The sequence below is a fragment of the Equus przewalskii genome, chromosome 8 (assembly GCF_037783145.1).
Source record: "Equus przewalskii isolate Varuska chromosome 8, EquPr2, whole genome shotgun sequence".
NCBI lineage: Eukaryota > Metazoa > Chordata > Mammalia > Perissodactyla > Equidae > Equus > Equus przewalskii.
Window position 1 is genome coordinate 3,199,816 of NC_091838.1, and position 26,915 is coordinate 3,226,730.

The following is a 26,915-nucleotide window of genomic DNA, read 5'->3' on the forward strand; positions in this document are numbered from 1 at the left end:
AAGTAGATTTTTATGGAAATGTGGAAATATGCATTTACCAGCTACGCTGGGATCAGGGAGTGTAAATCTTGTGTGGTTTAGTTTCTCCGAAGAACTGTTGGAAGGTGGGGACTGAAAGAGCCTCAGGAAGGATGCATGTGACAGCTCCCTGAGCCTGGACAGGCTGGCTGTGGGGATGCAAAAGCCCACAACATCCACTCATTCGGGAGATGATGGCTCCTGTCACACCCCGGACCCCCGTGGACGAAACCAAGCCCTGTCTGTGTCGACATTATGGGGTCTTCTTTATGGAAACTTCAATGACTGCTTTGGGAGATAGCTCACTATCTCACTGAACTCTTGTAAAAACGAAGTAAAAGTGATGAAAGGCAAGCTATTGTTAGATTGATTTTATAATTTGTCGCAGTGGAAAGAACTCTTGACACAGTTTGAGGACTTGACATTCTAATTCAAACACTTCCATCTGACTTTGGATGAGTGGCTTAACTCCTTCATCCGTGAAAGCCTCTTTTTTTTATTTTGAAATGGGGATCCTGGTGTTTGTTCTACCAGCTCACAGACTTCTTCAAAGTCATAAATAAGATCATGTGAGTAAAAGTAAAGTGAGCAGGAACCCCCATTCGGTGGGGCTACTCTAAAAGAAAGAATTTCTTTTTTGAAAAGCATCGGTAATCATTCTATTTATTCCTTACCCATTTCTTAGGAAAAAACCCTAGGGAGGATTACGCCCCATGGTTTCAAGGCTGATTAGTTAATATCCTTCATCAATCAACGTCTTGGAAGCTCTGACACAGCCCTGTGTCCTCCTCAACTCCCGGCCGCACTGAACTCTCCCACCCTTTTAACCACAGCCCATGCAGTTTTCTGTTATTATTAGTATACGCAGTAAAAAATAATAGTCATCTTTTACTGTGTATCTGCTATGTGCCTTTATCTCTAGTCCTCATTAAAAAAACCTTCAAGGTGAGTATTACTGTTAACCCAGTTCACAATAAAGAAATAGCAGTACTCAGAGAAATGGGGGTAGACAGATAAAGAATTTTATAGTTAATGCTGACGCCTGACAATAGCTGTGAAGCAAAAGAAACTCTTTAGAGACTGAAGGAGCGTTGTGAATATTGCTTCATACCCATTAGGGGTCTGTGTTCACTTTTTTATGATCAGTAAAGAAGATCTGTGTAGTGTACTTCTTCTGCCCTTGAACAATAAGTCATTCTGCAAACTACTGGTTCAAATAGTGCTCTTGACGCTTTTCTTCGATAGACCTAGTAGGACAAAGATCGGTTAAGGGTGAATTAAAATGACAACCTTCTGTGTGTAGCAATGGATATTGCCACTACTAAAGGCATTTGGTTATTGTAGCTGTCTTTAATTAATCACGGATGTGGCTTAAGCATTTAATTCAAAACCCACTGCAGAGCAAGTCGCCCCTCTGTCTGTAGCAAGTTGACCCAATGGAGAAAAGGGCATCGCAAAAAGTGAATGAAAAAGAATTTTTTCTCTGGAACCAGGTACTAGTAAACTCATTAAAGGATTTAAGAAATTTTACAGGAAAAAGACTAATTCAGTAAAACAGTACGTATTGCTTGCAGTGGGAGCTAAAATTCAGAATTCTTCCTAAGGAGAAGGCACGTCAAGAAGGTGACTCTCAGGGTCTTAAAGAAGTGATTGTAAAAGTGTCCAAATGTATTTTTATAATATCACCTGAAAATGTTTGCTAAAAGTACAGGTTCCCAAACCTCCCAACAGGTGTTATTTTATACACTTCTTCAGTATAAACAATGTGTTTGTTCACATAATCTACTGCATAATAGGGATGCTCAATAGCATCCTAATCAGGACCGAACATCTTCAGAGGTGGCTGCTTAGCATATTTGCAGCTAAATCAGCACTGAAAAGTTTGTAATTCACTATAAAGGATGTTAGAAATAATTTTATACTCATGAAATTAGTGGTATCAAGAGTAGTAACCGAGCCAGCCCCAGTGGCCTAGTGGTTAAGTTTAGCATGCTCTGCTTCAGCAGTCTGGGTTTGGTTCCTGGGTTATGGAGCCACACCAGTCGTCTGTCAGTAGCCATGCTGTGGTGGTGGCTCACAGAGATGAACCAGAAGAACATACAACTATATACAACTGTGTACTGAGGCTTTGGCAGGGGGAAGAAGGGTATGAGAAAAAAGAGAAACATTAGCAACAGATGTTAGCTTAGGGTGATTCTTCCCCTGCAAAAAAAAAAAAAAAAAAAAAGACTAATAGCTGACTAGGAAAAATTTGCTGGACTCATAGGTCATGCAAGAACAAGATCTACGAGTGGACAAGTCCAGCACTTCAATGCCTTTGCTGTAGAATGTTATGTCTAGGCCCCACTGGACCCAGCTGGCTGCCCCAACAACAGAGATCACCAGTCCTGATGGCATGGAAGCCTGTTTGGAGTGTGTCCTTCCTGTAAGGTGCTGGTGGGCAAGCCTCACTGGCAGCTGGCCTTCCTGACACCACAGAGACGTCACATGACTATTTGGTGCCTGTTTGCTAGTAATGAACGTACAGTTGCGGAGTTTGGTCAAAGACTTGCTTTCATTGAAACACGTCTTTTGGTTTCGAATCTTGGTTTGCAGATTGTGGAGGTAGATTCGTATGGCCCCCAGGTACAGCTAAAAAGGTTACCAATGCTCCCAGAAAGGGCCAGGTGTTTGTCAGCCACCCAGATGACTTGGTTCATTTCACAAAAGTAGGGGACTGGATGAAGCTTGCACACGTGCATTTCAGTTCACACACATGTGAATGTGAGGCAGGGGAGCTACAGACCATTCATGAAGAAACACCAGGTTAAGAAAGGATGTATTTAACTGCAAATGTGTTTTAGAAATCTAGTCTTTGATAAAAGAGTTTGAGATCTAACAAAATTGTTAAGAGAGTCAGTAGAAACTTTTTTTCTAATTTTAAGATAACTTTGAGGTAGACAGACCCCAAAAAAGCTTGCATGAAAGATGTTCTGACAAAGCGATTGATCTGTCTGACCTTCACCTCCCTTCGTATCTACACCTGAGAGCTGATCTTGCTTCACAGTGACGCTTTCTGTCGCGAGCAGGGTTCTGTTACGCAATTGTTTGAATTTCAGGCCACATGCAATCACTCCAACTATTTTATTTTATTTAATCATGTATTTACCTAAGAGTTAAAATCAAACTTTTTTTTTAAAGCTGAAGTTGATCATTTACATTTGTGCTGTATTTTATGGTTTACAAAGCGTTATGCATGTTCTTTTCTTTTCAGATGAAAAATACTGCTTCACAAAGTCACCTGTTGTAGAGGGCTCATCAGTTCCACCAACCAGTTATAGGAGATAAGAGACAAATAGTATTTTTGTTACTTTAAAAATAAATATATGGATGGTACAATTAACGGCTCGGATTACCCATCCATCTGGTAGAAGAGATTCCTAACCGTTAGCTTAAAAGCTCACAAACCTATCTTCTGTGTTTTCAGTACATCTTTCCAACCAGTAATTTCAATAAGCATGAAAATCAACTGGATATGTTTAAAATTTAACGTTTTCAAAAGCATGAAATTGTAAGAAACTGTGAATGCCTCTGTGCTGTGGATTAAAATACTCACCTAGGCGGAGATGACTGGGTTGTTAATAAAAAATATTCATTAGTAGATTTTAAAATTGCCTTCAAAAATAAAAATAAAATGTTCAAAGGCAGGAAGTAAAAGGTAGAAAGTCTTTCATTATAGTAATAAAAGCCATAAGAGTTATGGATTTTTTAAAATTTGTGTGTCAAAAGTTCAAATTACATTTCAAGAGTTAAGTTTTGACACTTATGAAGTGTCAAAAAATTTGACACTTACAAAGACCAGTGTTCTCACTCTCCCAGCAATGACTGACAGACACAGACGGGTCACTTCATTCCTCCCAATAATAGATCAGAGAGGGGAAAGGCTCTTTTTCCTTCGTTCCAAATACAAACATGAGTTCATCTCCAGCAAAGCTCATTCACACGACCGAACATCAATGTGTCACACACCCCTGGGCTCAGATCAGCGCATTTGGGTAGGCGCAGTCCATACTGAGCGTTCTGCCCTTCTGCGTCTTCATAAAAATGCAATAGTTAAGGCTAAAAATAACCATTTAATTGTTCTCTCTAAGGCATTTATTGAGCACTACTGTTTTCCAGGCATGTGGAACATAGTGGTTTAAAAAAATAAAATGGTCCTATCATTATGGTAGTGTCGTTATAGAGACGGTTATAGACCTTAAGCAAGAAAGCAAATTAGTTTCAGAATGCCAACAAAATAATTTCAGGTTGCAACAAATACTAGGAAAGAAACAAGACAGAATGATAAAATAGAATGACCAGGAAGAGGGGATGTATATTAGATTTAGGAATCAGGAAAGTCATCTGTGAGGAGGTGATATTTGAGCCTGTGCAAAGATCTGGGTACAGAGCAATCCAGACAGAGGGCACAGCAAGTGCAAAGGTCCCAAAATGGGAACAAGCTTGGTATGGACGGAGACAAAGACAGCCACTGGAAAGAATGAAGCTGGGAAGCCGTCTTGCTACAGGTGACGAGAAAAATCAATTTGCAGGAAATGATAGGTGTGAAATCCAGATAAACCATCCTGCCATTTAAATTGATTCATTAGAATTTCCAGTTGTCTGACTGCACGAATGTCCAGGCTAATGTCACCGTTTTCCATGACTCATTTCTCTGCTAGAAATAAGGTTGATCTTGCCACCGTAAAGAATATCACTTCTGCAGAGGAGGGGAAGTTAGGGAGCAAGGCGAGTCATGCCAATTTTAATAGTTAAAAATGATACTTGATTTTCACCATGTGTATTTCCTTATCTTAGGGAAAATACAGATCCCAGGAAAACCAGTTGTCTTTGCAGAAGTGTAAGCATTGCAAAACAGCTTTTGCAGTTTGGAATTTCTTTCCATTGGCATTTAGCAGATCTCTACAATAACTGGGCACAGCACTCTTTCACACTTTTAGTTCCTTCTATACCAAAGAACTATTTTTTAATTACAAATTTAAATTTGAACCTCACCGTAATTTATTTGCCTCCATAAAAGTTCATGTTTTTAATTTTAAAATGTTAAGGTAAGAATCAGAGGAAAATGTCCATTTAAGAAACTAGAAGGAAAAAGTACAAATAAGAAATGCTAAGCCTTTTAAATATAATTTAAAACTGGGTAGACACGCCTTTCAAATTTTGTAAAACATTGAGGAAATGTCGCTGCTTTCTGGAAAAACCATTTTAGGGCATTAAAAACATCTTCAACAAAGTTAATTGATGTTACTGAATAAATAAGTATAACACACTGTTAACTAACTTGAAAGCAAGTGTTTTATAGACAACCTGTCAGAGATGGCGGTGGGATGCAGCAGAGAAGAGAATGCACTCACGGGCTTGGAGGTATCCAGAAATGGATTCAAACCCTGGTTCTTCTTGAAATCTCTGAGCCTTAGTTATTCTTCTTTAAAAGTAGAGTGAGAATAACCTAACCCCTAGGACTCGTGTGAAAATTGAATTAGGTCATTATCTTAAAGGACCCAACAGATGGAACTCAATAAACAGTCTTTTCGAGCCTACCCCAACGCTCTTAGCATGAGTGTACTTTGAGGTAGTTCTCCTTAATAATAATAGTAAATCTTCCAGGACTCTTCATACTTCTTTTTGTTGTTGTTTGTTCCACGAAAATTTATTTATTGTGAAGGAAGATCAAGAGATAAAATTGTGGCATATGGTTTAAGGGTAGATCCCCTTAGGATAATATCAACATTTTATCTTTAAAATTTTTTCAGGGATATTTGGCTTCTGAAATTCCATTTCATAAGGTAAATGAAATCTTTCTTTTTTCCCCTCAGCCCATTTTCATTAAATTTGCAAATTAAGCCACTGTAATTAGTAAAATTAAATCTGCACATCACTTTTTTCAACACTTAAAAATCTCTATTTAAAGTGCTAAAATTTTTTTATTTCCCCCAGTTTTATTGAGATGTAATTGACATATAACTTGATATTTCCAAATGTTACCAATTAACAATTCTCTATCAAAATTTACGTATTTTTGCACTACTTTTTAAAAAATATAGATTTTTTTCCATCGATCTGGTTGTCCCTGATTGAGTTTCAAGTACATATGGATTTATATGGAATATTCCAGGAAAAACAAAAAGGCTTCTTCAGCATGTGCTTACATATTTGATGGCCTTAGGGAATAAACTGTTAGTTTAGAAGAGCAGAGGCTGTGTAGGTTGAACTCCTGGGTAAGTGAAAGCAGTCCAAAGATGACAGCCCTGGAGAAGTGTCCTGCGAGGAGACTATGGGTAAAAGAGAAGTGAGTGCAAAATGAGACATCTTGGATTTTATGTGGATCAGAAGCTGAAAGAGGCAATGTTTGTAAGCAGAAAAAGAGGGATAAACGTAAATGGGAGGGGAGTTAGGACCCCAACTCTAGATGCTCATTAAATTCAACATCTTTTCTCTATATAGCTTTCTGCTTGTGGTAGTACTCAGACACATCCTAGGTACTTAACAGAATGGAGAGTCAGAATGCTTAGAGTTCAAGGTAATTATATGCCTAAAACTTGAAATGAATTACCAGCTATATGGATGTTACCACAGTCCTGTGATGAATCATGCCGTAATCACGTGATGAAAAGGGGAGTTGTCTTTTTTTTTTAATATGTTGATTAACATAGAAGTTCAATTTAAAGTTACTTTTAACAAAGCATCAAGTATTAGGAGGCAAATTATCCGGCAAAGAGTAGCCTGCTCCTCTCCCTTCAGGAGCTTCTGGCCAACCTGAGCCCGTAAGTCTGGAATGCAGGGAACCCAAGCATCAAGTCTGGATGTCGGTCATCTTGAGCCAGACCAGAGTGGATCAATTAATCCCATCCTCCAGAAAGCAGAATCTGAGAGGAGGGCAGTGGGCATTTGTGGACAGCGGAGGTTAAGAAAGAGTACCAGCCTTGGAGTTAGACAGGTCTAGGTTTAAACCCTGGGCTGTGGGAGGCAAGCAGCCGCGTACAAGCTTCAGAACCCTGAGGAGGAGCCTTCACCTCTGCAAAGCCTCAATTTCTTCTCAAGCAGAATATAGATTTTAACGCCTAATTTGGTTATTGTGAGAATTAAATGAATTAATGCTTGTAAAGTCTTTAGCATAGTGTTTGAGATGTACTGGGCCCTCAATAATAGTACCTTAAAAAAAAAACTTCCCTTTTGAGTAATAGTCCCCTCTGCCTTGTAGAGCGTGGAATGGAAGCTTGGGCCTCCTCCCACTCTGCTCAGGGGCCGTAGTTCCCTCTGCCTCTGAGGCAGTTGGCCATTTTTAACCAAAAAGGGACAAACGATGTGTCTCCAGTCAGCAATGCTAAGAATTGTGCCTGATCCCCGCTTCCTTCTGGGAGCCCAGGCAGCTCAGATGATTCTAGAGTGTGAAAGGAGGTATGACTACGTGAAAAAGCATTACCAAGGAAGCTTATTTTTCTGGTTGTACTTCTTTTGAGCGCATTTAGAGCCTTGAAAAGGTGGACCTACCCAGGGTCTGACATATCCTGATCAGTTTTCTTTGCCTCCTTGAAAAGTCCTGAGGATCTTCTCATCACTCACCCGGTGGCTATTCGTACGTTGATCCAGGCTTAAATTGGGCTTAAGAGAATTGTGGGCATCGAAGGAGAATTAAGATATCACTCACTTCACAGCGTGGCATTCGGCGGAGGTACAGGGAAGGCCGCGACTGGACTTGGAGCCTGAGGTCTCAGCTTCTCGGCTTCTTGCTAGTTTCGGTGAAGTCTCAACGTCTCTCGACCACAAAACGATAATTCTTACTTTATAGGATTTTATGTGTGGTGGTGGTGAAATAAAACAACGTGAAAGTATTTTACAAATTGTATAGAACTGTCCAAAAGAAAGTCCTCTATTCCAATGGACCTGTATTTGATGTGTAAAATAAATATTGAACCATATTTAACTTTAATATTAATAAAACCTCTATTTATAAATTCCAATATTGCTCTAAAATGAAGGAATTTATTCCCATCTTTGGTGTCTATGAAATGTACCATTATGAATAACCTAAATTACGAATGATTAGTACTTTTATCAAATTTTAAATTAGTATCATGAAACTAATTCCAATCAGCCTGAAAACACGCAAATTATTCTCCTTACTAAATTACCATTTCTACTGTTGCTTAAGTCTCCAGCACGGGTCAGACTGGAAATCTCAAGTGCACAGTCATTTTTAATTCAGGAAATCCAAAGAACCATATCTGGTAATATTCTGCCCTATCCGCTATCAACATGAGAGAAACAGGGCTTGGTTTTATAAGACCTAAGATTATGATATTTCTCTTCTGCTATATAAGAAAATAAAACAATTGGAATTGACCTGACCTTTGTGTGCTTTTTTTTCCGCACCTTTTTTTATACATATGTATATATACTTCCTGATAGAGATGATGAAACATTGGCCTTTTAAGGCAGGGAAGTTTCCATAAAAATCCCCAAGTCGTGCTTTCTGCTGTCTACTGCGTGCTCACTTGCAGGCAGTTATTCCAGGCTTTATCTTTGTTTTCAGAAAAAGGAAACCAAGTAGAAGATCATGGCAAGTCACGACTGGGGATACGACAGCCCAAATGGTAAGAGTTCTTCTGTTCAAGGAGATCAAAATGATAGCCTCTTTCCTTTTCCAATGAAAGAAGCATTGAGCATGGCAAGTAACCGTCAGTCATAGTTAATGGTTTGAGTTGCCTGCCTGGAATAATTATAATAGCTTTGCATGAATTCTCGCACTTGCTCTTGGGGGCATGGTTGTCTATAAAATGTATCCTCTCTCTCTCCCTCTCGATCTCTTTCTCTATCTAATATACATATATTAGAAACCTAGTGCTAATCATAAAATGTTTATAGTGTGATCCCATAGACTATGAGTATTTGACTCATGGAAAAGGGACATTCTCAAACATCGAATTTTCATTAAGGTAAACAGAATATCGCTCAAGATACCTGAATAAACCCTAATCTAATAAGCAAACAGTTAGTTATGCTCCTAAAACTTGGAATCAAGCATTTGATAAAGTTTTGATTGTGTGCATATGTTTGTCCTGGTAGGTCCTGAAGAATGGGTCAACCTGTACCCCATCGCGAATGGAAATAACCAGTCTCCTATTGATATTAAAACCAGTGAAACCAAACATGACACTTCCCTAAAACCTTTCAGTGTCTCCTACGATCCAGCCACAGCTAAAGAAATTGTCAACGTGGGACACTCCTTCCAGGTAAAATTCGAGGACAGCGATAACCGATCAGGTAAGCCAAAAGACCCTTCTGAGTTTTTTCTTTGACTCCACTGGGGAAATTAAAACAATGGGGCTTTAAGAAACACAAACACTTGGGGTTGCCTGGTGGCATAGGGGTTGGGTTCGCCTGCTCCACTTCTGTGGCCCAGGTTCACTGGTTCGGATCCTGGGCACGGACCAACACACCACTCAAGACATGCTATGGTGGCATCCCACACAGAAGAAGCAGAAGGACTTATAACTATGTACTGGGGCTTTGAGGAGGAAAAAAAAGAGGAAGATGGGCAGCAGATGTTAGCTCAGGGCCAGTCTTCCTCACACACACATACACACACAAAAGAAGCACAAACACTTATCCTCAGTCCTTTGTGCACATGTGTCACATTGCTGTAATCTGTAATCTTGGACTTTTAGAAAACTCCCAAGTGGTAAAGATGATTTTTGGAACTCCCAGCTTTGTCTTTTTTTCTGTCCTTTTTCTCAGTGACACCATCCCATGTCTCATGGTTTCCAGTATCTTCACGCTCACTTCACACTCTGAATAAACAGTATTTTTCCAAAAAGGTCTACTGAACCATTGTAATGAATATAAAAACTGAAAAGGCAAAACTTTTCTAATTGGGATGAGGGGTAGGAGCGCAACGGGGAAGAGAAACGGGTAAAAGAATATGTTTATTTTTTGTGACCAGAAAAATGGGTTTATAATTTTGAAGTGCTTGGGTACCAGTAAGGAAGTGAGTCTTGCATGGAAAAATTCTGTGCATAAATATACGTGTCTATCTTCCTCTCCGCTACTAGATCATAGTGACTGGCTTGTCTTGGTATCCTAGAGTCTAGCACACGTCGTGCTACATAGTAAGATTTTCATAAATGTTTATCAAATAATTTGCTAAATGACAATTCCTTAAGACAGCTCTACTGATTTAACGGGCCAAACTTGTTTTAGCACTCTCCTACAAGGTTCTGAGCCGAAATTTTAGGCACCTTGGGGCTCCATCCATGGATAATATTAGATTAGGTCTGGTATTATGTATGTTTAATTAATCATATGATTGGGTAGACTCTCTGAAACGACATGGTCATTCAATGTTAAAATTTAAAAAGTGATTCCACTGTCCCAGTGGTACTTTCTCTTGGTCCCTGGCCAGGGATTCTCAACCAAGTTGTCAAGATACACTGCTGTGTCTTAATCAGTTACAAAGTATGTGATGAGCAATTTGTTACTCAGAATAAATTACTAAAGATCTTGATCCCTACTGCCTATAGTCTTTGTTGAAAGAATGAATGAACAAACTTGCAAACTAAAGCAGATTCAAGGAAAACCCTGTAATCATATAATTCACTCAACTTCCAATGTGCTTTGTTGGCAGCAGAAAAAGGTAAAATTACAGATCATATGCTGAGAATGGTATATAACTCAATGCCACAGTCGGAGGTGCACCATACACATGAATGCCATCAATATCATCATCGTGGATGTGGAAAAAAATCCAACAAGATGAAAACATTGGCAATAGTGTTTGTTTTCATTTCTACCCAACCCAATTTGCTCTAGTGGTTAAGATTCTGTGCTCTCACCACTGAGGTCCTATTTTGTTTCCCAGTCAGGGGTCTAACCATACTACCTGTCTGTCGATTGTCATACTGTGGTGGCTGTGTGTTGCTGTGATTCTGAAAGCTATGCCACCCCTATTTCAAACACCAGCAGGGTCACCCACGTTGGATAGGTTTCAGCAGAGATTCCAAACTAAGACAGGCTAGGAAGAAGGATCTGGCCACACACTTCCGAAAAAAATTGGCCATGCAAACCCTAAGAATAGCAGCAGGGCATTGTCTGATAGAGCCCTGGAGGGTGAGAGGATGGCACAAAAGGACCAGGCAGGGTTCTGCTCTGCCAGACATGCACCACTAGGTTTCAGAATCGACTCGATGGCACTAACAACAATAACTCAATGTAGTGTTGGTTTATACTAAATGCAAAGATAAACTGGAGCTTCTGATCTTAAGGCTAACAGCAGCTCCCTTTTTCTTCTAGTGCTGAAAGACGGTCCTCTCCCTGGAAGCTACAGGCTCTCCCAGTTCCATTTTCACTGGGGCAGCACAGATGACTATGGTTCTGAGCACACCGTGGATGGAGTCAAATATTCTGCAGAGGTAACGTAAGCTAGTAAGTGGGAGAGAATTACCCTGAGAGCGCTCCCAGAAGCAGCTCCCTTACCACAGAAGACACCATTACAATGGCTCCAAGGAATGAACATTCTGGTTTCCATAAGGAGCTCCCAGGCTCCATTAAAATCAGACACAGACACAGAGGCACCATGTTTGGCAACAGAGGGAGATTTTTCAAGTGACAGGGGCAGCTGAACTTGGAGCTGAGCTCCTGAGCCCAAGAATCATCTTCCCCTTCAGAATGCCTCAAAACTGTTACCTTGACGTCAGGCTGGCCTCAAGGAGAGGTGCTGCTCTCCTTTAAACCTCTGACCCCACATGGAACACACCAGCCCTCTCTTCTTATTTAAATGTCCAAGTTTGGACACACCAGTAGTGTAGGTGTGGCCAGGCTGGAACATTTCAATAAGACTCTACTAAGAGTGCAAGTTTCACCGCAGGAACGGTCACCGAGAGTAGTGTAAACCTAGATGAGGTCTGAGGTTCCCTGGCTGCAGGCACCAACCTCCGGCCTTTTGACTTGCCCTCATATGGAGGTTTGTGATCCACTTCAAGACATTTTGTCTGTAAATCCATAGAAAAGTTGGGAATATTTTCATCAAACTGTCAACAAACGGACAGGGAAATTCAAAGGGAGAGATTTTTGCTCTTTATATGTTTGAATATATAATACATATGTACCCATATATACAAGTTGATTTATTTATCTTACTTTTATAAAATGAATTTGTAATACATTTAGTTTTGCCACTTGCTTTTTTTTTTCCCACTTATCAATTTATCATGGTCGTTTTTCCAAGTCAGTAGATTTAATTCCACTTCATTCTTTTAATGGCTGTATAGCATTTCAATCATATGAATATATCAGAATTTATTTAACTGGCCCCCCCTGATGGACAATGACAACGCCTTCTGCTTTTTGTTCCATTTGGTGTTTTTTTTATTTTACCAAAAAGTGATGCAACAAATATGTCTGTACTTACATCTTATGCACTAGTGAAAACAATTATGTAGGGCAGATTTTTGCAAGAGGGATTGCTGGGTTGCAGGGCACATAAATTTTTAATTTTGATAGAGGATTGGGAAATATATACAAATATAACTTGCATTACATTACATTATAAAGCTTGGCTAATAACTTTCAATGCTGCAGAAACTATTAAGTGTTTTTTCCATTTCTCCCTCATAAAATTGAAGTTGACTAAAATCAATGAGTTGGGAAACTAAATTCATATTCTCTTTTGGGAGGGATATTTGGTGGTATCTAAAAAATCTAAATGAGTGATCTTCTTATCTAATTTAAGAAAAATAAAAATAATCCATGCTAGAGATGAGAAATGCTTAGCCATAAAGTTGAACATGGGTGAGGGGTAGGAGGGTGGAAGGGAGGGGTGGGACAGACACACACACACACACATCAGGTAAGAGGAATAGAGAGAAGTGCTAGGAGTGACAAGATGATCACCCGACACTGAGTGGTCAGAAAAGGATTCTTGGAAGAGCAGCATTTCAGTTCAGCTCTAATTCAAGACAAAAGTTTGCCTCTGAAAGGAAGGATACTCCAGAGAAAATCCGCAGATAATGAAAAGATTCAAAGTTGTGAACCAAGCGAAGAGGTATAATCTAGGCGACGTGCTGAAAGACGATGTTGATAAGTGGGGAGAAGTAAGAATTAATGATAACTGTTGTACTTTTTGATTGAGCAATTAGGTGGATGGTGGTACCTTTTTCTAAGAAGGGAAAATGAAACCGGTTTGGCAAGGAGGAAATCAAGAGTTCTATTTTGGCCATGTTAAGTTTGAGATACCCCTTAGACATCCACGTAGTGCCATCCAAAGGAATCAAGAAAACATGAGTACGTGCCTTGATATATCTGAGTTCCACAGAGAGTTAGGCTGGAGATGTTGGTCTGAGAGGTGCCTGGATGTGCTCAAGAGAATCAACCCTTAGCTAAGACTCCCAGATACTCCAGGATCCCCTTCTCATAAAGTTACTAAGACGCACCTGATGTGAGAGAAAATTTTTTTTAATTTTTGTCCTAAAACTAGTTAGTCAGAATTCTTGATCTTTTCACACCAAAGAGAGATTTTTTAAAAGAGGAATAATATTGTATTCAATTTTATTGTAATGCAATTACAATAGTATTGTAATGTGACAATATTGTGGGAAAAGAAACTTTACTTACTGGTTCCAGGATCTGCAATCCTTCTTATGAGTGAGAACACAGCCCTTCCTATCCACTGGATAAGTTGCATCTAGCTAAGCCAAGCTACAACTTCCTATATCAACAAGATAACTCATAACTTACTTTTTGTCCCCACACTGGTATACAGAACTAACTAGCCACATTATCACTTTTAGCTTCACCTAGTTCACTGGAATTCTTCAAAGTACTCCAGCTTTGATGAAGCCAGCTCACAGGCCGATGGCTTGGCCATTCTCGGTGTTTTGATGAAGGTGAGTTGCAGAGCTCGGCTAACACTCTCTCTTCCCAATCAGACCTCAGAATAGGATGAAAGGAGGCAAAGAGATATTTGAGTCTTTCTTTTTGAAAAGTTCCCTTTCTCCTAATGCCTACAGGTAGACAAACAGCTTGTCCATAATTTGTGGCTTTGTTTTATTTCCGCTTTTCCTTCTTGAAGAGAGAATTCAGTTTCAGGGAGGAATTGAATGGGAAGGCATTGGAGGTGGGGAGGGATTTCTATTTTCCAAGGGCTTCCAAGTCCCCTTTCTTCTAAACTTCCTACCTAATAGGTTCAGGAATTTATCAATTTAATGTTTCATCAGGAAAGAATTATTAGAAGGAGTTTGTCCCATAAAGAAAGTTCAGAGGATCTTTAACATGGTAGATGTTGCTCCAATCTTCTATTGGAAAGTCCCTGAAAAGTTCCATAGGGAAATTATTATTAAATTGGGTATACTTGTGTGACTAACGTTCAGAATTATAGTAGTTGTGGTGCATCCTTATTTAGCACTTATAATCTGCCATACGCTGTACTGATTGTAACTAATAGAGCAGACCAAAAGGAAGAGTTTGTTTTTGTTTCACAGTTTTACTCAGTTCCTGGATTTTGAATTGTACGTCTTTGAACATTTGGCCACTTTATCTGTGGTTACGCATCAAAAACCATTTGTAGAGTACAGAGCCCCACGAAGACATACACCTAGCCAAATTTGCTCTCCTAAAGCAGAGATAAAATACTTTACCTGTCTTCAGTTGCTGTTTTTAATTGAAAAGAATTTTTTAGCTAGAGTTTGGTTTGATAACAATTTTTATCTCACACTTTATTTCTTTTCAATTTCCAGGTTGGTGAGGCCAACCCAAAACTGCAGAAAGTACTTGATGCCCTGAACGAAGTTAAAACTAAGGTAAGTAGACTAAATAAGTGAGTCAAAACCAGAGAACACGAATCCACAGAACTATGGAAATCATTTAATTATTATCATTAATATTTGAAGCGGGGAGTAGGAGGGCTGGAGCAAAAGCTACCAATTGGAAAATTGAGGTGCTACTTAGTGCTTGCTTCTGGGAAGGTCTCTGACTCAGGGGTTTGCTTTGTTTTGTTTTGTTTTTCATCGTTATTGTTTATTTCACCAGGACGAAGCCTATAGAAAAACAGGTTACACAGCCATTCAAGCTTTCTTTAAAAAACTATATCCAACTAAAATGTAAATTTTTTTTCTTTTCATGAAGAAACATATCTTTACTTCTTTAGAATTCCAAAATGCTGGAGTTAAGTATATTCTTTTGAGATAGCATTAACACGCAATGCTTGATAACCAGAATTCCCACCTGTCAGCTAAAAAAAAGATGTATTTTCTGATATATCTAAACTTAGCATTACTGTTTTAATAGTAAATAGTTAAATCATACATCATATTTTTATGAGTAATGCTTCTCATAATGCTTCTTTTTAAAGAATAATGCTTCTGAATTAGTAGAGTTTACCCCAGGAATGCAAGGATGGTTTGATATTAGACTACCTCCTAATATAATTCATTTCATTAACAAATTAAAGATTAAAAACCATGTCATCAACTTGTTAGATGTTTAAAAAGCATTTGATAAAATTAAACACAAATTCCTGAGGATAAAAAAAAAAAAGAAAGAGAGCCAGCCATGATGGCCTAGTGGTTAAAGTTCAGTGTGCTCCACTTTGGCAACCTAGGTTTGGTTCCTGAGCATGGAACCTCACCACTCGTCTGTCAGTTGCCATGCTGTGATGGTGGCTCACACAGGAGAACTAGAAGGACCTACAACTTTGCACTGGGGATTTGGGGAGGAAAAAAAAATGATAGGAAGATTGGTAACCGATGTTAGCTCCGGCAAATCTTTCCCAGCAAAAAAAAAAAAAGATCTTGATAGAACTATTAATAAAAAAGAAAGAAAGAAAGAAAGAAAATTATCTGAAAACTTATTGAACTTTATAAAGAATATCACCTTGAAACTTGGATCAAACCTCAAACTTAGCAGTGAAATATTTGAAGCATTTCCATTTTGATCAAGAACAAGACAGCATACAACTGTGACCACTATAATTGAACATTGCAATGAATGTCCTATTCAATGCAATAAAATAAAGAAAGAAATAAGAGCACATATCAGGATAAATATTAGAAAAACAAAGACAAAAATCTGTCATCAAATGCAGATGATGTAATCATTGACATCCACCTGGAAAGTAAAAAAATCAGCTGAAAAAACAGAATCAGTATTCAAGTCTAGTAAATTTGACTATATAAAATATTAACACATAAACACCAGTTTATTTCTTATACACCAGTAATGACAAATCAGAAAAGAAAATAGAAATAAATAGAATACGGTTAAAACATAACCAATACACTTGTCAATAAATATCTTTGCCACTGGAACAGTATCTGGCATCATTTCTAGAGAAATAATAAATGCTTTATACTGGAAATTAAACATCTTTTAAAGAATATAGATTGTAAAAAAATTTTTGAAACTTTGTTTATCTTCAAGCAAAGAAGAAGGAAGATTCCTTGGTCAAAATTTCAGTGTAGCACATTTTCAGTGTTGTATTACTTGTATCGTTTATATCCACATACACACCAGTCATGAAATGCTATATAGTAGGAAAATTGATTAAATTCTCAGCTAAAATCTTAATATATACCAAAAAAATTATATAAATTCACACACACCAAGATTATGTAGCATATATGTCATACATGTATATGATATAAGTATTTGATATCATGGTATAATAATATATTACTTTGCATTTTCTTTCAGGGCAAAAAAGCCCCATTCAAAAATTTTGACCCTTCTAGTCTCCTTCCTTCATCCCCGGATTACTGGACCTACTCCGGCTCTTTGACTCATCCTCCTCTTTATGAGAGTGTAACCTGGATCGTCTGTAAGGAAAACATCAGTATCAGCTCAGAACAGGTAGAGTGTCAAAGATGAATGAGTGGGAATTGGGAGTGCAAAGCAGGAATGCCGTTTCAATTCATAATATTAATGAGGGGATTATTATTTCAATTAGAATTTGAGGAGTTCATTTTCCCTTCCAACTAAAAGAGATTCATTTCTGGCATAGGTCTATTGAAAAATCAAAAAGAAAAGTGTATTATAATACCATTTTTTGACTTTTTGTAGAAAAAAATATCTGAGATTCAGAACTCTCTCTATTCTTTTCACCTAAATAAGGAAGAATTCAGCCTTGTTCAACGTCTTCCTAAAAGTTTCAGAAACAAAGAAAAATCCTTCATTGAAAGGTCTACTAAGACGTTGAGAAATTGTGGTTCTCAACTGGCGTACTTTCATAGTCAACAAAGGTTTTTCGCTCCCTTTTTGAAGCTTAAGCTCTTAAATAGCCAACAAAATATATCATTTATTATTGTTTATATTAATGATAATAACAAATACCATTGAGCAACTACTTTTATTAGGAGGCTAGCAAATGATTTGTCAGCCAGTTCTCATAACGAAGCTATAGGACATGCCATGCAGCCTACTGATTAACTGACACCTCTTAGTGCATGCTATATGCCAAGCACTATTCTAAAAACTTTGCAGGAATTAACCTATCTAGTCTTCACAACAACATAATGAAGTAGGTGCTATATGGAAACAGGCACATAGCAGATAAGTCACTCACGCAAGCTCTCCCAGTTGGCAAGTGAGAAAGTTGGTATTCTAGTCCAGTCGATCATTGATAATTTAAGCCAAATGCCTAGTTGAAATAAATGTGAAGGAATTTTGGCTTTCTCTCTTCCCATTGGTGAAAGCATTGCAACCCTCGACTTAGTTTTCCAAAGACCAGTGCATTAATTATACTGGGAATAAAGTGCTTTGTGTAACTTTGATAACTTTTGATTCTTTCAATATTTCATCCTTCCTCCCAGCTGGCGCAGTTCCGCAGTCTTCTGTCGAATGTTGAGGGGGGTAAAGCTGTCCCCATCCAGCACAATAACCGACCGCCCCAGCCTCTGAAGGGCAGAACTGTGAGAGCTTTCTTCTGAGGGGCCCGGGAGGGAGCTCATCCTCCCTCGAAGAACACAGCCTTGCTTCCCACACAATCCATAAACAAATCTATTTCAATACTAGCAAGACAGCATTCCTGCAAATTAATCTGTAGAACTAAAATACTTTAATTTTTTTCTTAATGCTTAACTCAAATAGCAATCTATAAGCTTGCAAAACTTGTGCTTACTTCAAATTTATTTTGTGGAGTTCTTTATAATTGCAATTAAGGTGTGCTGAATAATTTCTTAGAGATTTGTGTCTCTTGCCATTTTATTCATTTTAGTTGAACCAATAAAATAATTTTATCCCTTTCTTGTTGTTTATTCTGTACTCTATTTCTAAAAACATTAAGTTTCTACCCTTTTACATTCCAATATCTTAAATGCCTTATTTACAATATTATTTTGCCTCAAATGTAGCTTATTACTAAGAGCAGCTTGAGATGAAATATTATGAAATTCATTTGCTGACTCGAAGACAAATACAGAGCAAAGAGAACAATTGGATTTCATATTATTATACTGGCCCAACATTCCTGCCATTTGTGTTCTCTGTGATAAAAATGACATCCTTTATATCAGAAGATGATGCTTCTGGTGATTGCTTCCATTTTTCCTCCCCCCATTAGCAAAGCCAATGGGTTTTCCCCCCATTATTATAACTAGTTAGCTTGCACAGAGAATCTGTTTTTCAAAATTGGAAGAAAAGTCACCAGTGAATGGTTTATAAAAATGATGAAAGAGTCATTTGGATTTAGAATCACGTAGAAACAAGAAATAATCTTTTAGTCAGATACGCATTTACTCTGAAACCAGTTCTTTCTGAAGCCGTATCTATGTTGAGAATTCTACAAATCTCGTGTCTGGTATTTAGCCTGATGATGTACTTACTTTCTCCTCGCTGAGAAATCATATTAGAGAGCAAAGCCCATGCCCACTGCAATGTTCTAGTCTTGTCTAATTATCACACAATTAGTCAAAACCTCTAAATAACTATAATCATAGTTAAAAAGACAGACAAAGAAAACTCTTCATTGCTCTAAGAGAACCTTTGTGCAAAGGTTGCGTTCATATTGTACATAAAAACCACCCTAGAGACTTCATTCAAAATTTTTGATTTGGGGCCCAGAATTTAAGTGAATCCTCTTTATTAAAATGTAATGGACCCAAATAACACTTTAGCTCTGCCCCCATAAGCATTCTATAAATATAAGTACTTTCTTTGCCAAAGGAATCTGACTGTGTATATTACTATATATTTGCCAGATATTGAGAAAGCCTGAAAGAGTTACACCTGTCCTGTGATCCTCTTATTTCACATGAGTCGCATTGATAGGATTTTAATTCTAAAGTTATCAGAGGTCATGAAGAGAGCCAAAGAGAGAGGGGTATGAGTTTAATCCGAGAAATGTATCTGCAAAAGATGCTCAGGACCTACAATGTTTGAAAATATTTTCTGAAAAGAAATTGAGCAATTGAAACAAATTTCACAGCAGGGACCTGAAAAAATTTGACTTCATGACCCATACATTTTTAAGAAAGTTAAAATGGATTCCAGGATTTAAATATAAGTCTGCAATCTTATTATGGAAAGGGCAAAGAAGTGACAGAAGATATATGATGGTCATCAAACTTTATCCCTGTGCTGAGTGCCAGCTGGGAAGCAAGTTTCCCCTCACCGCTTCTGCCAGAATTTCACATATTTGGCAGAACTCACGAGGTGCATTATGGGAGCTTTCCACATTTCTCTGAAGTAGCCGATAAAAGCAGCTGTTGAGAGAAGATATGTGGACAAGGCATGGGATCATCGAGAATGCAACTCATATGTTTCTTTGACTCACTCTCCTGCTCCCTTCACCAGCTTGGTAGAGGGTTTGAACATCCTGCAAAGATTCTTTGGTTTTTCCCTGATGTTTGGCAGCTGAACTTCCTTATGTCAAACCCAGTGGGCTTCTAATCATCCAGAATGACAATGCCAGCTGATGGCGCCCAGCACAGGCTCAAGAGTAGAAGTGTGCTTCTACCCCCTGCTGTTCTGTCTTGTCTACCCCTCCTTGTCCAGCAGAAATACCATGCTGAACACTTATGCACCCTTTCGTTGATTTGTGAGTCCAGGTAGCTCAAGATATTTTCTGAACTCTTCATTTCTGCAAGTTTTAGCAAAACAACTCTAAAAGCATTAAATTCACCAAAGAGAGAATTAAGGCAAAGAGAAGGAAGGAAGAGAAATAGCTTCTTTTAATTCAATTTCCTTACATGGCTCAAAAGAGAAAATTTCTATTTATTATAACTCTGTTTATATGGGTAGTTCTTCACCATTTTGTGGTCATAAATTCCTATGAATATGTGACTAAAGCTATGAAACTTCGCTCTACCTCCCCGAAAAGGTAAATAATTAGATATAACCAAAATTTTGCATTGAGTTTTAGAGTGCGTAGGAACTCACTCTTTCCTTCCTTCTCCATCACAAAGTCAGTGCTGGACCCCAGGAGACGATCCTGGCTCTAAACTGTAAAAATTTGGGCTGCAGCAGACTCCGGGTCTCTCTTGATCTTGCTTCCTAATTTAACATTTATTTTTTATTTTCTACCTCATTCTTTACAGCAGAACCCTAGAGATGGACTGACAGTATATTTCTAGGATAGTTCATGAATTACCTTTTTGTTGCTTCTTTCCTTTCCAGATATTGTTGAGTTGTTATAACGTCACATTGTAGAAGAAGGTAAAACGAAGGAAGAGAATCTAACCCTTAGTGAATTGTCTCATCCATCAGTGAGTAAACTAAAACAGGCTCACAAAGGAGAGTCAAAAAGGTACACAAGAAAAAATTTGGTTGAGGAAGATATCATCAGATTAAAAATAGGCCAAAATCACTTTGGAAGTTGTCAACATTCTTTGTATCTAAGATCATGAAAGCATAAGGAAATACTTATTTTTATGAGCACTATCATTACAACTAATGATTATCCATAAATATCAAATGCTTATTTACCCAATGTTCCTAGAGACATTCTGCTAGGATTTCCGTATTATTTTTATTAGATTTGGTTATTTCCAATCTCACCAGATAGACAAAGAGACAGACAGACAGGCAGACAGACAGGCACGGATATAAATGAGTAAATAATTGCATTTATTCCAGGACTACTCTACTTTGACAAAATGGAACCATGGATATGGATATTTAAGCTATTGCAAGAAGATAGTTAATTTTATGTTCCTAGGCTTATATGGACACATTTATAAAGCTAAGGGAAAATGCATAAAATAAAAAAGATTTTAATAGAAATATGACATGCTTGAAACAAATTAAGAGAAATGGCCTCAAGTATTCTTGCTTATAAGTCTTGCTTTCAATAGAGAAATAACTCATAGGAGTAACTTAGAGTCTTAAAGATATGTGCATGTTCTCATCTTGTATCTTTACAAGTAGCTTTGTACTAAAAGTGAACTGATGGGCACAGGGTCTTGTCTGAGGCGTTAGAATGCTCAGAGCACAAGTGCACGTACCAGAGGTTTTCACAATGGCATCTAGGAGGCTGATCCCTCACTGTGAGAAGGTAGAAATAGAAATGATGTCAGAGAGGAATAGAGTTTAAGTGGCCTTATATTTTCCCCTCAAAGACCAGAGAATATGCCTTTTCTAAATCATCAGTAAATATCTTAATACCCTTTAGAGGCAAATAATTTAAGCCATTTGGATATGTCACTTCCTATCACATTATTAGATGACCTAAATTGCCAGGAAAAGCAAACATGTATAACAGCACCACACAATGTTGGAATGTTTAGCTACTTAGAAAAAAATTAGACCCTATCTCACCCATACACCAAAATAAATCCAAGATGGGTTAAGTTTTTCAGTGAAATCATTGGTAAAATAGGTAATGAAAAATGGGTAAATATTTAGATAATATCTGGTTGGAGAAGAACTTTCTCTCAAAATACCAATAGCACAAACCAAGAAATAACAGAATAATTAATTGAACTATGAAAAACTTAAACATGTAGGTTAAGAAACCATAATGAATATTTTTAATGAAAAGGAAAATGACAATTGGTGAAACTTTTTCAGTATAAATGAAATACATAGGAACAATGTCCTTGCTATAGAAAAAGCTTTCACAAATTATTAACATAAAAATTGAATCCCGAGAGAAAATAGCAAGAAGAAATGAATTGGCAATTAGGTAAAGAGGATATTGATCATATATGATCAATAAATATATGAAAAATGCTCCATCTCAACAACCAAAACAGTAGAGATCAAAACAATGTTCTCTGATTCTTTAAATATAAAATTAGTAAGGATGTAAAAAATAATGCACAGTGCTGTCAGTGATACAAAGAAATAAGAACTGTCATACATTGCTGAGAAGAGCATCAGGTAGTACAGTCGGTTTGTTAGTAATCAAAAGTTGTGTTCCATAAAGAAATGGAATTCCGTGCTCACGGATTGAAGAATTAACATAGTTAAAATGTCCAGACTTCCTAAGCATCCTACAGATTCAATGCAATTCCTACCAAAGTTCCAGTGACATTTTTCACAGAAATAGAACAAAGAATCCTAAAATTTATATGGAACAACAAAAGACCCCGAATAGCCAAAGGAATTCTGAGAAAAAAGAAGAAAGCTAGAGTGATCACGTTCCCTGATTTCAAAATATACTACAAATCAATAGTAATCAAAACAGTGTGGTACTGGCACAAAAACAGACACACAGTTCAAGGGAACAGAATCGAGAGCCCAGAAATAAAACAACACATCTACAGTCAGCTAATTTTCGACAAAGAAGCCAAGAACATACAATGGAGAAAGGAAAGTCTTTTCAATAAATGTTGGGGAAACTGGACAGCCACATGCAAAAGAATGAAAGTACACCATTATCTAACATCATACACAAAAATTAACTCAAAATAGATCAAGGACTTGAATGTAAGACCTGAAACCATAAAACTTGTAGAAGAAAATGTAGATAGTACACTCTTTGACATGAATCTTAGCAGCATCTTTTTGAATATCATATCCCACCAGGCACGGGAAACAAAAGAAAAAATAAGCAAATGGGACTCCAAAAGCTATGTAAACTGTATTGATTCATGTTATGACCCCCAAATTCATATTTTCATCCAAAATCCATCTTCAAATGCTCTCATCTAGTTGCCTGTTTGATATCTCCACTTACATGTCACAAAAACATCTCAATTGCTTTAAAAACACAAATGTTGATGCCCCCCCAAACCTGAGTCGCACCAACCCGAGCGTGCACAGAGATCATGAGGCAGGAGGGGCCACTTGTAGCCCAGAGGCCACCGGGCAGGGTGGAAACTGATCAAACACAGCCCTGACTAACTGATGCCACCACTGAGCTTGAAGCGATGCTTTGCTTCTAGCTTTTCAAACGTGACCTTTCCCTTATCACTGTCACCCTCTTTGTTATTAAAAGCAAAGTCCTCTCAGACTAACCTTCCTGTGCAATAACCTACTTCCTACATTTTCCTTTTGCAGAAATGGTGATACCCACCACATAAAGAAACAGGCCCTTTCCTAGTCTCAATTCCAGATTCCTAGGAAAAAGACTCCTATTAACCCAGCTTGGATGGGGCCCAGCCCTGGTGCTATCATTGAAGCCTGGCACTGGGTGGGAAATGCGTTGAATTCACTGGCTTCCAGAAACACAGGCTACAGGTTCTGGAAGCAGTGGCAGTTCAGGCATCATTACGAGCTAAATGGAAACCACAAAATGGGTTGCCCCTTCCTTGAAGGCGAAAGGAGCAAAGGAAAGTTTGGATGAGGAGTAAAGTCAGGGGAATCGAGGTAAAGTTTAGAACTGGCCTCGTTTGAGAAAGACATCTCCAATTCTGAAACCTGAATTTTCCCTAAAATTTGTAATGGCAGAACCCCAGCATGTCAATTGGGTATCAAAAGTAGGCATTTCCTTTCACTTACCATATGAATTGAATAGCACATCAGGAAATGATTTTTATTCTGTAAATACTAGAGCTAAGCATTAAGCAAGGTCCAGGAAATATAAGTTGCTATGCTCTGTTCTTCAGAAAACAAAGGGAAATCTACGCTCTCAGGTGGAACATAGATTAAACAGGGGCATTTATTAGTTCCATAGAAATTAGGAGCCCAGAAAGTTCTTTATAATAAGCTTTCATAATAAGTAAAGGAAAAGGAATCGAACTCTGGTGACATTTATTGCTTTCTTAGATGGCTGAGACTCAATGAAATCTGAAGGAAGAATAGACATCTGGAGAGATGTTTCAGAACCTAGAGATCTCTCAGGCAACTTCTTAGTTGCTAAAATTGGAAACAATAACTGTCCTAGTCCATTTGGTCTGGTATAACAGAATACTGTACACTGGGTGGGCATGAACAACAGAAATTTATTTCTCACAGTCTGGTGGCTGGTAAGTCCAAGATCATGGTGCAGGCAGAGATGGTATCTGGTGAGGACCTGCTCCTGGTTCATAGAAAATCATCTTCTCATCCTGTCCTCGTGTCGTGGAAGGTGGCAAGGGATCTCTCTGGGGTCTCTTTTCTAAGGACATTAATCCCATTCCTGAGGGCTCCATCTTCATGACCTAGTCACCTCCCAAAGGCTCCCCCTCCAAAGACCATCACAGTGGGGGTTAGAATTTCAACAGGTGAGTTTCGGGGGAACACAAACATTCAGTCTATAGCAGTAATATATTGTTTTTTTTTTTTAAATTTCTGTAGTCTTCAATATACAAGAACAGTCTGCAAACTTTAAATTCCTTATTCCAGCAGGAGCATAGTTTTCCGTCACACTAAAGGAGAGATTAACAAGGACTCAATTCCAGAGACCGCAGTCCTCAGCCAACCCTTAAGTACTTGGACTATGGCAACAATTCTCATTAAAAACCTGGCAAAGCCATGGTTCTACCAATAGGATGGCTCGCTTTTCTTCTTGCTCATGCACACGTTTTTTGCTTTCCCTCTTGACGCTTTTCTTGTCTTTTTCCCCTTGATTTCACCGGGCCAACCAAACAGAAACAGAAGCACATTCATCTCCTCCCTCACTCTAGTCCCTATTCCAGGTCTTTATTATGTTACCCTAAATTACTAAAGTGACTTTCAAACCTTCCCTCCCCACTCTGAATCCTGAAGTCTTGGCTAAAATTTCACCTGCTCAAGGTTGTCTTTGCTAGCCAGGGTTGTCAGCCCTCCCATTATATACTCTCATGGCACCCTGTCCTTCCTGACAGTACTTAGCAGAGTTATAATTTGTATAATTATTCATTTAGTGTTGGTTAACCTTCCAGACTGTAAACTGTGAGATCTGTGACAACATCTGTTGGCTTTCTTTCTATATTTCCAGTAATTCGCACAATGTCTGATAAATACTAAGCACTCAACAGATTTTGATAAATGACTGAATAGAATTTCCTGGCAAGTAATCCAGAATCCACAGGTGAGTCCCAAACCTGGAGAATATTAATCATCTGGAGAGTTCGTTTTGTTTTTTAAGTATGGTTTTCCAAGTCACTCGGATGTTTTCATTCTACAGATCTGGGGTGATTCAATATCTTTCTCAAGGATCTCCCAAGAGATTATGATGACCTGCCATGGTTGGGAATAGATATATCTCCCCATTGTCTTCCAAAGTAAGTTCAAGTTCCCTAAAGTTCATCATATGTACCCGGTCCACCTTTAATTGGCAAGGCCTACCTCCTACTTGTTTCCTGTTTGCACATAATGCTCCAGCCTGATAAGCCCGTTTGACATTCTCTAATACATCTTGCTTCCCTGCCTCTGCTTACACTCTTCCCTTTTCTGGTGATTTATTACTTCTTCTACTATTAAAATCCTACCCATACTTCCAGGTTGATTTCAGACGTCACCCATCTGGAAAGCCTCCTGAGTTCCCACAACTGGATACACATCTTCCCTAGCATAGAATTTCCCACAGAACATTATGTGAGCATCTCCCAGAGCTCGTCTCTTTTTATCTCATTTCATAAATCTTGTATCCTTCATTTATCTCTTCTTGTAGACTATAAACAATGCAAAAAGGGCAGGTGAGAGAGAAAAAGCAAGGAGTCAGTGATTCATCTCATCACTCATCTTTGTATCTACTGGAGAACTCAAGAAGCACGCATTGAGTACTGCATGTATTTGACTTGAACAGAGATGAGGTTATTCTGACTGTAAAAAACAACAAGAGAATAATACATTGTCTACGAAAAATTAAGCACGAACACTAATCTGACAGCAGTTTCTGATTTCTATGCGGGAAAAATCTCAAACAGTAAATTATTAACTCAGACATTTGAAAGTTAATACTCTAATTTTATTCTTCTTTATTCTGTCAAACATTTAAGAAGTACTTTTACTATGTGGAAAGCATTACACTAATATTATAGGAAATAAAAAAATGAATGAGACACTGATCCTATTAATAAGTGTCTTACAAACTCTAATTTTACATTTCTTTATTTTTTCAACCATTTACTGTGTGTTTCCAACTTGGAGAGCACGTCACTAATGCTGCAGGGTATACAGATATAAATAAAAATAGACCCTGTCACACGGGTCTATTTGCAGTCTATTGGGGGAGACATCCATGTAAATAAGTCAGTCAAATTAGAATTAAACATACAGTACAATATGCATACAACTAAGTGCTATGGGAAAGCAGAGGAAGAATGATTGACATTTAACTTCCTATTGCTATTTATCCAGCAAGATCTTTCTACCATATATGACTACAAATTTGCCATCTTTCAGGACACAACTGGCCTGCTTCAACAAGTTGGAACACAATAGAAGGGTATGGAACTGTCAGCCTTGTCTCCTGGGATGAGGAATATATTAGGAGAATGGACCCAACTCAGTGAATTGAAGAAAGGCCTTCTTGGCATGTAAAGTAAATACATAAAAGGTAAGGCAATGGACAAAACGTAGCAGAC

General features: G+C 38.1%; 1 protein-coding gene across 2 annotated transcripts in view; it reads left to right on the plus strand.

Annotated features, from left to right (window-relative positions):
* The window catches only part of LOC103566708 (carbonic anhydrase 1), a 105,282-nt gene extending 86,994 nt beyond the window's left edge, over positions 1-18,288 (plus strand). For both annotated transcript variants that reach the window (XM_070631383.1, XM_070631382.1), the window contains exons 2-8: positions 8,591-8,651; positions 9,124-9,321; positions 11,347-11,465; positions 13,842-13,937; positions 14,787-14,849; positions 16,741-16,896; positions 17,856-18,288. In XM_070631383.1, the coding sequence (XP_070487484.1) occupies positions 8,615-8,651; positions 9,124-9,321; positions 11,347-11,465; positions 13,842-13,937; positions 14,787-14,849; positions 16,741-16,896; positions 17,856-17,972 (786 nt within the window). In that variant the 5' untranslated portion in view covers positions 8,591-8,614 and the 3' untranslated portion in view covers positions 17,973-18,288. The remainder of the gene's footprint in view (positions 1-8,590; positions 8,652-9,123; positions 9,322-11,346; positions 11,466-13,841; positions 13,938-14,786; positions 14,850-16,740; positions 16,897-17,855) is intronic.
* The last annotated feature ends 8,627 nt before the right edge of the window (positions 18,289-26,915 follow it).